At 38.5% G+C, this 16,554-nt stretch overlaps 1 protein-coding gene and 1 long non-coding RNA gene across 2 annotated transcripts; both read right to left on the bottom strand.

Annotated features, from left to right (window-relative positions):
- Positions 1–4,454: 4,454 nt before the first annotated feature.
- On the bottom strand, positions 4,455–11,769 carry LOC124443230. The gene is made up of 2 exons (XM_046993764.1): positions 11,711–11,769; positions 4,455–6,170 (listed from the first exon to the last, which is right to left on the bottom strand). The coding sequence occupies exon 2, from the start codon at positions 6,168–6,170 to the stop codon at positions 5,187–5,189; it is 984 nt and encodes a 327-aa protein (XP_046849720.1). The 5' UTR covers positions 11,711–11,769; the 3' UTR covers positions 4,455–5,186.
- Positions 11,770–15,201: 3,432 nt separating this feature from the next.
- Positions 15,202–16,554, bottom strand: LOC124443239. Its single transcript, XR_006947551.1, has 3 exons — positions 16,542–16,554; positions 16,492–16,502; positions 15,202–15,434 (listed from the first exon to the last, which is right to left on the bottom strand). It is a non-coding gene; the product is annotated as an uncharacterized LOC124443239 (long non-coding RNA).

The following is a 16,554-nucleotide window of genomic DNA, read 5'->3' as shown; positions in this document are numbered from 1 at the left end:
AATGAAGATATGATCTTCGCAAATAACTGTTCCAGTAAATAAATGACTATTGAAAACTTGAAAATACAAATGTTTGTATTGAATATTGTTAAGAATATATTTAAACCTTATTTATATACAACTGTTGTTGTTAGGAATTTAATGTAAATTTTTTCCTTAATTCACGAAACCACAAATCCATTTCATCTTTCTTCTATCTCATTGTAAATTTTCTCAAACATGGAAGCTTTTGTAGCAACTAGCATTAAAAAGCTTCAGTGTTAATTTCTATAGTATTGCTCGTTCACAACAATCTTTTGTTTTTTTCGTACACTCCCATATCACTGTAAACCAAACCCAGATTGTTATACGTAGTCGCGATATTAACATGGTCAGGTCCAAATGCTCTCGTTTTAATTTCCATCGCTTGTATGTAAAAATGTTTGGCTTTTTCGTGCTCTCCTATTTTACTGTAAACAAAACCCAGATTGTTCTAAGTTGTCGCGGCATTAACATTGTCCGATCCAAATGCTTTCGTTTGAATTTCTATCGCTCGTATTCAAAAATGTTTTGCTTTTTCGTACTCTCCTATATTAATGTAAGCAAAACTCTAATTGTTGTACGTTATCGCAAATATTAACATGGTCAGGTCCAAATGCTTTCGTTTCAATTTCCATCGTTCATTCATAAAAATCTTTTGCTTTTTTGTACTCTCCCATATCGCTGTAAATAGAACCTAGATTTAGTAGGTTAGCGCAATATTAACGAGGTCAGGTCCAAATGCTTTCAATTGAATTTTATCCCTAGTTCATAAAATCTTTAGCTTTTTCGTACTCCCCATATCTTGCTAAACCCACCCAGATTGTTGTACGTGTTCGCAATATTATCATGGTCAGGTCCAAGTGCTCTCGTTTCAATTTCTATCACTCGTTCATACAAATCTTTTGCTTTTTCGTAATCTCCCGTATCTTTGTAAACCAAACCCAGATTTTTGTACGTGTTCGCAATATTATCGTGGTCAGGTCCAAATGCTCTCGTTTCAATTTCTATCACTCGTTCATAAAAATCTTTTCCTTTTTCGTAATCTCCCGTATCTTTGTAAACCAAACCCAGATTGTTGTACGTTGTCGCGATATTAACATGGTCAGGTCCAAATGCTCTCGTTTGAATTTCTATCGCTCGTTCATAAAAATCTTTTGCTTTTTCATACTCTCCCATATAACTGTAAACCAAACCCAGATTGCAGTACGTTGTCGCGATATTAGCATGGTCAGGTCCAAATGCTCTAGTTTGAATTTCTATCGCTCGTTCATTAAAATCTTTGGCTTTTTCGTACTCTCCCATATCTTTGTGAACCAAACCCAGATTGTTGTACGTTGTCGCAATATTAACATGGTCAGGTCCAAATGCTCGTTTGAATTTCTATCGCTCGTTTATAAAAATCTTTTGCTTTTTCATACTCTCCCATATAACTGTAAACCAAACCCAGATTGCAGTACGTTGTCGCGATATTAGCATGGTCAGGTCCAAATGCTTTAGTTTGAATTTCTATCGCTCGTTCATTAAAATCTTTTGCTTTTTCGTACTCTCCCATATCTTTGTGAACCAAACCCAGATTGTTGTACGTTGTCGCAATATTAACATGGTCAGGTCCAAATGCTTTCGTTTGAATTTCTATCGCTCGTTCATAAAATCTTTTGCTTTTTGTACTCTCCCATATCTTTGTAAACCAAACCCAGATTGTTGTACGTTGTCGATATTAACATGGTCAGGTCCAAATGCTTCGTTTGAATTTCCATCGCTTGTATTCAAAAATGTTTGGCTTTTTCGTACTCTCCTATTTTACTGTAAACAAAACCCAGATTGTTGTACGTTGTCGCAATATTAACATGGTCAGGTCCAAATGCTTTCGTTTGAATTTCCATCGCTTGTTGCAAAATGTTTAGCTTTTTCGTACTCTCCTATTTTACTGTAAATCAAAGCCAGATTTTTGTACGTTGTCGCATTATTAACATTGTCAAGTCCAAATGCTTTCGTTTGAATTTCCATCGCTTGTATGCAAAAATGTTTGGCTTTTCGTTGTCTCCTATTTTACTGTAAACAAACCCAGATTGTTGTACGTTATCGCGATATTAACATGGTCAGGTCCAAATGCTCGTTTGAATTTCTATCGCTCGTTCATTAAAATCTTTTGCTTTTTCGTACTCTCCCATATCTTTGTAAACCAAACCCAGATTGTTGTACGTTGTCGCAATATTAACATGGTCAGGTCCAAATGCTCTCGTTTGAATTTCTATCGCTCGTTCATAAAAATCTTTTGCTTTTCGTACTCTCCCATATCTTTGTAAACCAAACCCAGATTGTTGTACGTTGTCGCAATATTAACATGGTCAGGTCCAAATGCTTTCGTTTGAATTTCCATCGCTTGTTGCAAAAATCTTTTGCTTTTTCGTACTCTCCTATTTTACTGCAAACAAACCCAGATTGTTGTACGTTGTCGCAATATTAACATGGTCAGGTCCAAATGCTCTCGTTTGAATTTCCATCGCTCGTTCATAAAATCTTTTGCTTTTTCATACTCTCCCATTTCTTTGTAAACCAAACCCAGATTGTTGTACGGTGTCGCGATGTTAACATGGTCAGGTCCAAATGCTCTCGTTTGAATTTCTATCGCTCGTTCATAAAAATCTTTTGCTTTTTCATACTCTCCCATCTCTTTGTAAACCAAACCCAGATTGTTGTACGTTGTCGCGATGTTAACATGGTCAGGTCCAAATGCTCTCGTTTGAATTTCCATCGCTCGTTCATAAAAACCTTTTGCTTTTTTGTATTCTCCCGTATCACTGTAAACAGAACCCAGATTGTTGTACATTGTCGCGATGTTAACATGGTCAGGTCCAAATGCTCTAGTTTGAATTTCTATCGCTCGTTCATTAAAATCTTTCGCTTTTTCGTACTCTCTCATATTTTTGTGAACGAAACCCAGATTGTTGTACATTGTCGCGATATTAACATGGTCAGGTCCAAATGCTCTTGTTTTAATTTCCATCGCTCGTTCATAAAAATCTTTTGCTTTTTCATACACTCTCATATAACTGTAAACCGAACCCAGGTTGCAGTACGTATTCGCGATATTTACATGGTCAGGTCCAAATGCTTTTGTGTAAATTTCTATTGTGTGTTCGTAAAAATGTTCTGCTTTTTCATACTCTCCCATATTATAGTAAACCAAACCCAGATTGTTGTACGTTGTCGCGATATTAACATGGTCAGGTCCAAATGCTCTTGTTTTAATTTCCATCGCTCGTTCATAAAAATCTTTTGCTTTTTCATACACTCCCATATAACTGTAAACCGAACCCAGATTGCAGTACATATTTGCGATATTTACATGGTCAGGTCCAAATGCTTTGTGTAAATTTCTATTGCTCGTTCGTAAAATCTTTTGCTTTTTCAAACTCTCCCATATTATAGTAAACCGAACCCAGATCGTTGTACGTTATCGCATTGTAAACATGGTCAGGTCCAAATTCTTTTGTGTAAACTTCTATTGTTCGTTCGTAAAAATCTTTTGCTTTTTCATACTCCCCATATTATGGTAAACCGAACCCAGATTGCAGTACGTTGTCGCAAAATGAACATGGTCAGATCCAAATGCTTTTGTGTAAATTTCTATTGCTCGTTTGTAAAAATCTTTTGCTTTTTCGTACTCTCCAATATTGTTGTAAACCAAACCCAGATTGTTGTACGTTATTGCAATGTAAACATGGTCAGGTCCAAATTCTTTGTGTAAATTTCTATTGTTCGTTCGTAAAAATCTTTTGCTTTTTTGTACTCTCCCATATTGTTGTGAATTGAAGCCAGATCAGTGTATGTTGTCGCAATATTAACATGGTCAGGTCCAAATGCTCTTGTTTGAATTTCCATCGCTCGTATGCAAAAATGTTTGGCTTTTTCGTACTCTCCTATTTTACTGTAAACAAAACCCAGATTGTTGTAAGTTTTCGCGATATTAACATGGTCAGGTCCAAATGCTCTCGTTTGAATTTCTATCGCTCGTTCATAAAAATCTTTTGCTTTTTCGTACTCTCCCATATCTTTGTAAACAAAACCCAGATTGTTGTACGTTGTTGCGATATTAACATGGTCAGGTCCAAATGCTTTTGTTTTAATTTCCATCGCTCGCTCATGAATTTCTTTTGCTTTTTCGTACTCTCCATTCTTCTGAAGCAACCCACCTAGCTTGTCGTACGAATATGAAACATCAACATGATTGACACCTAAAGCTCTAGTTTGAATTGTTATTATATCCTTACGTAAATTGATGGCTTGTTTATACTTGCAAACTTTTTCTAATACATTTACAAAGTAAATGGCTATTTTAAAGATTGTTTCATCAAGTTTTTGTTTTGATGACTTTACATCGATCAACTTATTTAGGAAATGTTGAAATGATGAATTTGTTATGAATTTAATTAGATGTGGAATTATTTTGATTTGATCTTCTCTGTGTTTAAAATGATAGAGTGCCCAAGCGACTTGACACGCAAGTAGAGACATCTTAGTCGAATTATTTTCTTTTTGTTTACTGCAAGAGGTCTGCCAAGATTGATAATTTATGATGGCTTCATGTACAACGCGATGCAGGCGGATGTCGTTGTTTTCCGATTGAAGAATTAACGAACAATGCTTTAATTGAAGACATATATCTTCTGCAGACTTATGTGGATCAAGGCTTTTAATAAATTGTATGATAATATCTTGTGGTAACGGATCGAAAGATATTATCGAGAAAAGACCAAAAATTTTTTCCATTACTATGGATTCTTGAGTACTTTTTTGTACTGCCAACTCAACAGTTTTCAATAAAGTTGATTTACCTTCAGAATATGCTGTATTGATCTTTTGAAATGTGGCATCCATGCTCTGTCGCTCTCCTTCATTCAACTTATCGAAATATTGCTCCCACGTGAATTCCAGATTTGCACTTCTTACGCTACCTACGTAGTAAGCAGCACTTGCCAGGACCAATGGTTGACGATCTAATTTTTCTGACAAATTCTTTAAAAACTCTTCATCATGACTATGAACATCAGTATAGACAGATAGAAGTTGACGACATTCTTTATCATTCATACCATGACTAATTGAAATGTGTTTGTTTAGATTTCCATCTGGTGGTATAGCATCTGTGTTTTGGACAGTTACTATAATTTGTCCATTTTCCATTTATGATCACCAACTTGAGGTAATAATGGATAAATTTTATGAAGTTCAACCACGTTATCTACAACAATCCACCATATTTTCCAAGATTTCAGTTTTTGTGTCAGCAAGACATGAAATTGTTTGATTCTGTCTTCGCTGCTTTCTCCCTTTTTTAAAATATTTTCAATAAAATGTTCATGGATGTTCAAACGTTGACAAAGTTCATTGTAAGTTTTTAAGAGAGAGTCAGCATCTTTTCCTTCGAGTGTCATCACAAATGTAGTTTTATTTACCCAGTCAACAGAGTTAAACATTTTGTCGCAAATTTGTCTGGCTAATTGAGATTTACCACTGCCAGGATTACCAGAAATATAGTAATATGTCAGTTCGTTATTGTTAGTACTGCGCAAGTTATTGAGATCTGCTATGATTTGATTAAGTAATTTTGTACGTTTAACAATGCCATGATTTGGTTTGCAAGGAAGTACTTGAAAAGAATTAAATGTGTTTCTTTCACTTTTTATTTCATTAATTTCATTGAATGAAAATCCTAGATCTTGAAACGAGTTTTCAATATCACAAACCATTTTGTCAAATTCGGTATCAGATACTCTTCCAAAATTATTATGAATAAATTTGTTTCTAACAATACGAAGTGCATCAACTGCAGAACTAACTTTTGTGTTAACTTTTGTTCCTATTGAGTTGGAAAACAATATTGCTGCAAACAGTGTTGTACAATCCCACTTACTGGTGTCACCATCTTGAAAATTTGGCAGAATATGTTTGTCATGAGGTGGCTTTTTTGTTTTTTCAATATTGAACAACTTCTGACCACTAACGTTTGTATTTTCCCATACTCCAAGGGATCCTTCGTAATGAGTGTTCCACTCTTCGATAAATAAATCAACAAGTTTCTTTTTAACGACATCTGTAAGTATTTTCTGCATGTAGCAGTTATTCCTTTCTTCTTTTGACTCCATCTACGGATCATAAAATGATCATAAGATGAGCAATAATTATTTATAAATACAATTTATGGACAACTGAAATAGTTGAAGATTGAGTTGATAAATTTCCAATTGTAAATGAAATTTGTCAACCAAGGTGGCAGCAGAAAGGCAGAAAAATATTTTCGTGCATTTGGGTATTTTTGTGGCAGTTTTGAAAACTTATTGAAAACCTTCATAAGTGTAGCTAAGAGCAATGCAAGTAGTTTATCTATAAGTGTGTTTGCAAATTGATCTGAGCTCTACCAATTAAATCAATCAATCAATTTAAGGGAATTTGCAGATCAATCAAATTCATGTTAGAGGAAAAGTTAAAACGTTTTTCTAATTTGCCTGTTTCGCATCATTGCACGAAATTATATAATTTTCATATTTGAGAAAGTTGCTTGAAAACATGTCAAGTATTCCATAGAAGCACTACCTTTCACTAGTGAAGGGTATAACCGAGCAAAAGTATACTTCAGTCTAAGTATGGGAACGAGTCAGAACTGATCAAATACTACACCAAAGAAATTCTTGACTTACCCAATATACCAGAGGCCAAAGTACAGAAGGTGCATTAATTCTGTGAAAGACTCACCTATTGCGTACAGTCTTTAGAAACTATGGGAGAACTGGAGCAGATCAATGGAAGTGTTGCAATGACATTGGACAAATTGTCTGGTATAAGAAGCTACTTGGTTCACACAGATCCCAACTGGGATGAATGGGATTATATTAAGCTAATAGAAGCCTTAACCTTGTGGAGTAGGCGAAATCCTAGAAATTCTATATGTGAAGGAGAAAAGAAAGAAAATCGAAACCGGTTCCGCAAAAAACTATTCAACATCAAATTGGGTCAGCGTAAATAAGTCTATTGCGATGCAAAGGATCACAAATCAGCTGACTGCTCAAAGGTAACAGATATCAAAGAAAGAAAACAACTATTGGCAAAAAAGCGCCGCTGTTTCAAGTGTACCGGAGAAGGGCAGAGAGCTGCAGATTGTACCATTAAAATAACATGTCAACATTGCGAGAGAAGACATCATACTTCTTTTTGTGACCGAGCAGTGGGGAAGAAGACACTGATGACCGCAACAAAAACCAACGAAGGAGTCTTTCCAGTCTTGACAGTGAAAGTTAATGGGATCATGTGTAGAGCATTAATTGATTCTGCAAGGTTGGTAAGTGTCCTTGGCCTAAAAACCTGTTGACATAACAACTAAAGAAGTGGACGTGCTCCTTAGTAGTAGTGTAGAATGTCTAGAGCCTATGCAACTAAAGTGGAGTCACTCGATAGAGAGTTTTGTATGGAAGTATATTTAATAAAAGTGGAAAAAAGTGAACTTTTATCAGTAAAAAAACCACAATACAGCCATATGATTTCCAAATACTCACACTTAAAAGGGATTGATATCCAAGACTGTGACACGAAGGCTCAGTTTCCAGTACATGTCGCTCTTGGGGGAGGGGAGTATGCCAGAATAAAAACAAAGAATCATCTCCGAATAGTGAAAGATGGCGAACATATCGCGGAGTTGACCAAGCTGGGATGGTTTTAGATGTACCCTGGGAAGGAATGTGATCACAATCATATGCTACTAACACAAACCACTCAAAAGGATTATGAGAAGTTGTGCCGGTGGGATGTTTTAGGACTTGCTGACAACTCAGAACACGATCAGATCTCAGTGTATGGAGAGTTTAAGGAACAATTGGTCAGGAGTTCGAAAGGTTGATATGAGTCTGGTCTATTGTGGCAAGGTAACCATCCTCTCTTACCATCCCATAAGGAAGGAAGCTTGCGACGCCTCAACTTTCTTGTAAAGAGATTACACCGTGAAGGCATGGCCAGTGAGTATACCAAGACTATCGAGGAACAAGTCAGCAAAGGGGTAGTTGAATTTGTAACCGAGGCCCGAGTTGTGGAGATATAGAAAAGGCATTCCTCCAGATCCGGATAAAAGAACAAGAAAGAGATGCCTTACGGTTCCACTGGAAGATTGACAGTCAACCTGAACCCTTGACATATAGATTCACAAGAGTCGTCTTTGGCCTAACCTGCCTTCCATTTCTACTTGGGGGAGTGTTAGAGCAACACCTAGAAACTTGGAAAAGAAAGATGCCAGATATCGTTGAGGAACTGAAGAAGTCTATATATGTAGACGATCTGCTTAGTGGGGAACAAACAGTAGACGAAGCCAAAGAAAGAAAAAGGAAATCAATCAATGTATTCAACGACTCCAAGTTCAATTTGCATAAGTGGAACTCAAATGCCCATGAGCTTAAAGCGGATGAAAAAGAAAAGGATGATGAAAAGAAACTTTAGCAAAACAACAACTTGGAACAAAAACTAGAGAATCTAACGTTTTGGGACTGTTATAGAAAAAGAAAAGTGACGAGATTTCCATAGTGATCCCATCAGAGAATTCAGGAAAAACGAAACGAGAAGTACTGAGTAGATTGGTTAAGATTTGTGACCCTTTGGTAATTACATCACCCTTATTCTAGAGGGAAAGATAATTTTCGCGATATCTGAAAGGAGAAGCTCTTATGGGATGTACAGCTAAGCCATTTTTGAAGTATCGATGGGATTGCTGGAAGAGTTACTGTTCCGCGATCATAGCTGGGTTCCGAGAACCAATCAAGTCGTTAAAACTGCATGCATTCGGGGATGCTAGCACACAAGGTGTAGGAGCTGCAGTGTACTCAGTTATTCGTCAAGAATTGGGAACTACTCAAATTCTAATTTCTGGTAAAGTCGTCTGTCAAAGAGGGCCTAACTGCTCCACGGCTAGAACTTGTGTCAGCCCACATGGCAGCAAACCTTCTTGAGAATGTGCAGAACGCTTTGGATCATTTATCACGGCCGCAAAGTTTTGCATGGCAAGACAGCACTGTCGCCTTGCATTGAATCCTTGGACGTGGCCAGTATAAGCAGTTTGTCTCAAACCGTGTCCGTAAGATACACCAACATCCTGAAATAAAATGGCAATATGTGCCCACATCCGAAAATCCTGCAAATTTGGCCAGCAGAGGTGGAAAATTAAATCAGACGTGGCTCTACGGTCCAGAATAGTTATCTGATATGAGCATATGGCCAAGTAATATAACCACAACTCCATCTACTGCAACAGAGGCAGACGAGACAGTTTCCCAAAAAAGTATCGCAATGACAACAAAACAGTACAGTGGTGATGTTTTGAAACAGTTATTAAGAAAATGCTCAATTAAACGAGCAGTAAGAGTGTCGTCATGGCTCTTCAGGTTCGTAAACAATTGTACGCAAGGGGAAAAGAAAACAGGACTCTTATCCTTACCGAGATTGAAGAGACTAAGATGAAATTTGTCAAACAAGCCCAAAAGCAAGGTCAATTACAACCCAAGTACGAGCAACAATACAAAGAATTTAGTCTTACGCGCAATACAGAAGGGATTCTAGAATGTCGTGGCCGAATTGTGGGTCATTATCCTATCTACCTTCCCACATATTCCTTGCTCGCTCAAAGGGTGGTGGAAAAATTGCATCGTGAAATGTTACATGGAAGTGTTGGGTTGACAATGGCTGTTGTAAGAGAGACGTATTGGGTACCTAAGTTAAGAAGCCTTGTAAAGAAAGTTAGAAAGGAGTGCTTTGGTTGCAAAAGATATCGAGCAACATCAGTTCCCACACCCCCTCCTGGAAAGTTACCCGAAGACCGGACTTGTGGCAAAACAGCGTTCGAGGTAATTGGCGTAGATATTGCGGGACTAATACGTTACAAAAAGAAGTCAAGCTAGGATTGCAAAGCGTACATGGCGTTGTTTTCATGTAGTCTAACTCGAGCAGTGTACTTGGACATGATGCCGGCCTATCTGCTTCAACGTTCATACCAAGTTTGAAACGGTTCATTGCTCGGAAGGAAGACCTTTGAAGATCTATTCAGACAATGGGGCACCTTCATAAAAACTGCGAAGTGGATTGATACTTTACGAAAGGAGGAACGTCTTCAAGGTTATTTGGAGAAATTTGATATTAAATGACAGTTTAACTTGTTCCGAGCACCATGTTGGGGAAAACAGTTCGAGCGGCTGGTAGGAATTGTTAAACAAGCAATGTATACGGCAATTGGAGGCGCAAATCTGAAGTGGGAAGAACTGTGTGAAGTGATACTTGACGTTGAACTGCAAATCAATAGAAGACCGCTCAGTTATGTTGAAGACAATGTTCAATTGCCGGTGTTGACACCCGAGCTCTTTTTATCCAGAGAGCCAATCATCTGCCAGAACAGAATATATGGGTTGAAAGTGATTCAGACGTAAGAGGGCAAGATATTTGAAATCTTGCAAATAAGCCTTGTAGAAAAGATGGTCGAAAGAATACCTTACTGCACTGCGAGAACGGCATAATATGAGTCATGGGACTAAAAAGTTCATTGTAAACGTTGGAGACGTAGTGCTGATCAAATCCAACGAAAAGAATAGAGAGAAATGGCCTCTTGGGATCATTATAGAGACATATTCTGGAAGAAATCGAGTGATACGTGGGGTAATGTTGAAAACGCCAAATAGATACCTAGAAGGACCAGCTCAATTGCTTTACCCAATGGAATTAGCTTGTGATCAACAGAGCCATGAATAGAGACCTTATCTTAATCCAGACGCTCAACCATTCAAGCCAAAGCGTAAGGCAGCTGAAAATGCAGCGGGGGATCATCAAATCGATTGCTGACGAAGAAAACGAAGAGATTTGAAACGCTCCCTAGATCAGCAATCCATATAGATATACATCTTATCTTCACATGTTCAGGGGGAGTGTGTTGGAAATAAGTTATTTTATTTGATTGTCCTAGTGACAGAGAGACAAATTCCCCTTAATTATTATAATTTTTGTCAACCAATAGACTTTGCAAAATTTTGAGTGATGTTTTGTTGTGAATGGGTTGAAGATATAGTCAGAGTGAGTGAGCAATATATATGTGAGATAAACATTGCAAGAGAATAAAGTTCTTTATTCACCAGGCTTGAGTTAATGCATCCATTCGACATAATCAATGGAATATTGCCTGGGCGACAAGCAAGATTCACAAAAGATCTTTAAGATTATGTTGACTGTTTTTGGTTGACAATTCAGAATATGTTTACAGAAGATTTGTAATTTGTATAAGACGAAACAAATTAAAGAAAAAAGTAAAATTTGTACACGTCTTGATAAAAGCCATGTTACAAAAGTAAAATTATTTCACATAATGATATGCATATCTATCATTTTTTGACGTGTCCTTATTTTGACTCATCTTGTCAATTTGTAGCTTCTACATACAAATAATATTTAAATAAACTTTTTCAATGTGTAGTTTATTTTAATGTGAGAAAGGTCGGTACTTTGCAATGGTAAAATGTCCAAATAAATTACCTTTTGTTTAAAAATTTCATCAAAATTAACAAAAGTTGTCCGTATAACACATGCGTAGTACTAAAATTATTGATATAAGTCATTTGTGACAGATTACATCAAAACAGACCAATACAGATAGAATTTAAGATCAACATACCTTGGCAAATTAAGAAACCTTAAAGACGACACAACCAACTACATGATGTCTTTGCTTTTGCTTCATAATAAAGAAATTGGAATGTTTATTAGATGCTTGATTTTAATCACCTGCTGTTTCAATTGTAAAATATTGAATTCTGTTCATACCCAACAGAATATGAATTGCAAATTTTTATTTTAGCTATGACTGAAGTAAAACAAAGAAGTTTTTACTTGTAAGCTTTATGCCAATAAACCTTTCACAGTTTACTATTATTTATTTCAATTATTGAACATCCTGACTTACATGCAAACTAACTGAAATAATCATAAAGGAAGACAGGACAGCCAGCTGTTTACAAATAGGATAGCTCAAAAATTAAAGATTTATACCTTAGGAAGTTAAGAAAATCGATAAATATAGCTTCTTTAAAACTGTTAGTGTTCCAACTTTGAAACGTGGTCAATGAAGTTTTGTCATTTTGTAAACTTTTGATCCAGATAAACAAATAATTTGATCAGGGGCATGAGAAGCATGTAAAAGTTGGAGAGATGAACTTTTTAGGGGGGGGTCTTTATTTAAAAAGGGAATTTCAGAATAATTAACCTCGAAGTTTTTACTTTCGAATAATTTTCTCACATCTCTGTAATCAGAGATACTTCAAAAGTGATAGCGTTTGGACTTGACAGTTTATCATGCAAAGTTTTGTCATTTTGTGAACTTCTGACGCAAACAAATATTTTAAATACTCTATATTACAACAAATTTAACAATTATGGACGAGAAAAAAATCACGTGTACTATCACGTGAAGAAGTGAGCTTTTCTCTCAAAGTAGGCGCAATTTCTAAAGACATACTTAGTAAAACGTTTTTATGTCATCATCTGTGTTATGAATAAGATATGAATGGGGAAAAAATTCTTGATAACAGCCATGTCTAGATAAAATTTAAATTATTGCACATATTGATATGAAGTAAATGGTTTGAACCCGGGAGCGTCGTTACATGTTTGTAAATGTAGATCGTCCAGGTTGGTATAGTCCTGAGAAGGACTGTTTTTGTATTTGCTGATTGACGTTTCGATAACCTTAGTGGGTAGTCATCTTCAGAGTAAACGTCAGGTAAGCCGTATTTGTTATCTGCTTCTTACGTCATTGTATTGTGTGTACAGGTAATATGTGGGTGTGAATTGTGTATTGTATTAGTGATTTGGTTAGCACTATTTTCCACCCAGCTAACCGCCCTTTACTTTGAAATATAATATTTTACACAATCGGAAATAAATTAAAGATGGCGGCTAATGGGAAAGAACCAAAAGCTAAAAGGAAACCATGCATGCACTGGTGCTAGGTCGCTTTGAGATGGCGAGTAATTTTATATTTTTATAATACAGTTTTTAATATCAACGTATGAAAATATTTACAGATAAATATTGCAGTATAAATTGTCATGCAACCACCTTAAGTTATAAACTTATAATCCAGGCTGTAAAATATGTCGTTTTTCGACGATTGTGTAAAATATTATATAAAATATTATATTGTGTAAAATATTAGATTGTGCAAAATATTATATTGTGTAAAATATTATATTTCAAAGTAAAGGGCGGTTTGCTGGGTGGAAAATAGTGCTAACCTAGTGATTTAGTGTGAAGTGTAATGTTTTTAGTTGATCGTTTGTTTATATTGTGAATAAGTCGTTTGTCTCTCTTCTCTTGGCTTGGCTTCGCAAACGAAGATTTTATGAAGGGGGCTGTCCACGTCGACTACAGGCACGCTCGTGGCTGACAAGTCCGATGCGAGACAAACAGGTTCGGTCGCAGCGGCTACAGTCAAAGGTCACGTCAGGTACGGCTGCTGAAGCTTCCCGGTTCTTCCTCAGGTTCTCTGTACGAGAGTCCTCAAAGGAGGAGACAGCCTGGTGGACAGTACGACGCCAGGCATCACGGTCAGCAGCAGGGACTTCTTCAGAGAGTCTTTGTAGCGTTTCTTCGGGGCCCTCTGTCACGGTGGCCAGTGGAAAGTTCGCCATACAAGGCAATTTTGGGCAGGAATTGATCATCCATTCTGGAAACGTGCCCTGCCCAACGTAGCTGCGACTTCATTAGCATGGCCTCGATGCTGGTGATCTCCGCCTGTTTGAAGACCTCAACATTGGTGACGTAGTCACTCCAGTGAATGTTGAGGATGGTGCAGAGACAGCGGTGATGGAAACGCTCAAGGAGGCGTAGGTGGTGACGGTAGATTACCCACGACTCGGAGCCGTACAAGAAGGTGGTGAGTACGACGGCTCTGTACACGCTGATCTTGGTGCCCTTCTTCAAAGAATTGTTGTTCCACAATCTGTTATACAGTCTGCCAAAAAGCGCTGCTTGCCTTGGCCAGTCTGTTGTCGACCTCCCTGTCGAACTTCCTATCTGATGTGATAACACACCCCAGGTAGGTGAACTGGTGAACGCTTTTCAGCTCAGTCTCGCCGATGGTAATGTGAGGAGGGCGGTACTCTACCCAAGGTGCGGGCTGATGGAGGACTTCCGTCTTTTCAAGCTGATCTCAAGTCCGAATAGCTGGACAGCCTCTGCAAAACAGGACGTGAGGCGCTGCAAGGCTCTTTCGGTATGGGCAACAAGGGCAGCGTCGTCGGCAAAGAGAAGGTCTCGGATCATCTGCTCATGGGTCTTTGTAAGGGCTTGCAGCCTCCTGAGGTTGAACAGGCTGCCGTCAAGGCGATAGCGAATGTAGACAGCTTCGTCATCGTCAAGGTCTTCTGTGGCTTGCCTAAGCGTCATACTGAAGAAGATGCTGAACAGAGTCGGAGCCAAGACACAACCCTGTTTCACGCCGTTGACGATAGGGAAGGGTTCTGAAAGGGTGCTGTTCAACCTGACTTGGCCGCTTTGGTCTTCATGCAGCTCGGTGATAATACTGAGGAACTTTGGGGGGCATCCGAAGCGTTCCATCATGAGCCAAAGTCCCTTCCTGCTCACTGTGTCGAAGGCCTTCGACAGGTGTAGAGTCCTTTGTTCTGTTCCCGAAAGCAGAGTGATCCCCCGGTAGTTGGAGCAGACTGACTTTTCCTCCTTGTTTTTGTACAAGGTAACGATGACTGCATTACGGAGGTCTCTTGGAAGCTTTCGTTGTTCCCAACAACAGACAAGGAGTTCGAGGAGCTTTCTGTGTAACGCTGGGCCTCCATATTTCCAGATCTCTGGTGGGATGCCATCAACTGCTGCTGCCTTGCCACTCATAATCTTCTCTATGGCTTCTGTGAGTTCCTTCATAGAGGGTGGTTCGTCCAATTCCACTATAACTGGGAGCTGAGAGATGCGGAGGATTGCTGAGTCCTGAACGACTCGATCAGCACTGAAGAGGGCGTGGAAGTGCTCGGACCAGCGACTCAGAATAGACGCCCTGTCTGTGAGGAATGTTACGAACGTCCCGACTAATAATAAAATGGCCGCTTTTGGTTCAATTGCTCGTAACAAAAGGAGTAAAACCTTGTGGAGAAGTTGTTGTCAATTCTTAAAATATTTATTTAATATACTAATAATTTTGATATAATCGTTATAACATAAATGTGTAAATGTTCAAACTTATCTAGACAACTGCTTTCAGACTTTCAGTGACTCTTTCGTTGATGGATAGGATATATATCTGTATTCTTCGATTCTTTTCTTAAATAGTTCGTCTTCTTTTACATGAGCTTTCTTCTCATGTGGACTTATACTAAGCACCAACATAACTACAACGTTCGGTTTTCGGCTTATATATGATTGCACAATGACGTACGAGTAACCGCTTGTGCGTAAACTGTGGTCAGTTGATTAACCATGTATCCTGTAAGTTGTTTGTGGTCAGTAGGTTGACCACGTCCTATACGTAAGCTTTCCTGTTATTGTGGTTAACATACACATGCATGTATGAGTAAGGCATTTTACTAATTAGTTAACTAATAATATATTTAAATATATAACAATAATAAGTATAATTTACATGATTATGTATTATCATGTAACAGGAGCGCCTCGCCATCCGCACTGCGCAAAGGACTCTGGGCGTGGTGCGTAGGGCCGTACACTGCCTTAAGGGCTTCGTAGAAGACTCTGTAGTCACCAGCGTCTGCGCATTGCTGAGTTCGTTCTGCGAGGTTGATCCACCACTCGTTCTTAATCTCTCGAAGCTTGCGCTGGAGGTTGCTGCAAGTGCAACGCTTTGCAGCTTTCCTCACGGGACAGGACGGCTGAGCCAGGTGAGCCTGGTGGGCTGATCTCTTCTTAGCAAGCAATTCCAGGATCTCCTTGTTGTGTTCGTCAAACCAGTCTTTGTTCTTTTTAGTGGTGAGCCCCAAGACTTCTTCTGATGTCTACAATATGGCTCTGTCAAATGAAGCCAAAGCGAATCAGGTGAGGGATCTTCTGGGCAGCCGTTGTTTTCAAGCTTGAACTGCAAGCACGAATGGAATTCAACTCTCACTACAACTGATTGTAGCCTACTGAGCTTGAACATTTTCTTTGGGTACCCTCCCTTTCTTGTTTTAGGTTTGAAGTGAAGTTTGAGTTTGCAGCGCACGAGGCGATGGTCAGTGTGACATTCTGCGCTGGGCATCACTCTGGTGTGTAAGACGTCTTGGAGGTCTCGTTGGCGCACTAGAACGTAGTCAATAAGGTGCCAGTGTTTGGACCGAGGATGCATCCAGGTTGTTTTCAGACTGCCCTTTTGTTGGAAGATGGTGTTGGTGACGGCACGTTGCTGCTCCATGCAAGTCTCCAGCAGCAAGCCTCCGTTTTCGTTGCAGATACCAACGCCATGTCTGCCAAGCACTCCTTTCCAGGCAACAGCGTCTTGTCACACTCTGGCGTTGA

Source organism: Xenia sp. Carnegie-2017, unplaced genomic scaffold (genome assembly GCF_021976095.1).
Source record: "Xenia sp. Carnegie-2017 unplaced genomic scaffold, XeniaSp_v1 HiC_scaffold_20, whole genome shotgun sequence".
NCBI lineage: Eukaryota > Metazoa > Cnidaria > Anthozoa > Malacalcyonacea > Xeniidae > Xenia > Xenia sp. Carnegie-2017.
Note: the sequence above shows the minus strand (reverse complement) of the source record. Positions and strands in the feature narration are given on the sequence as shown.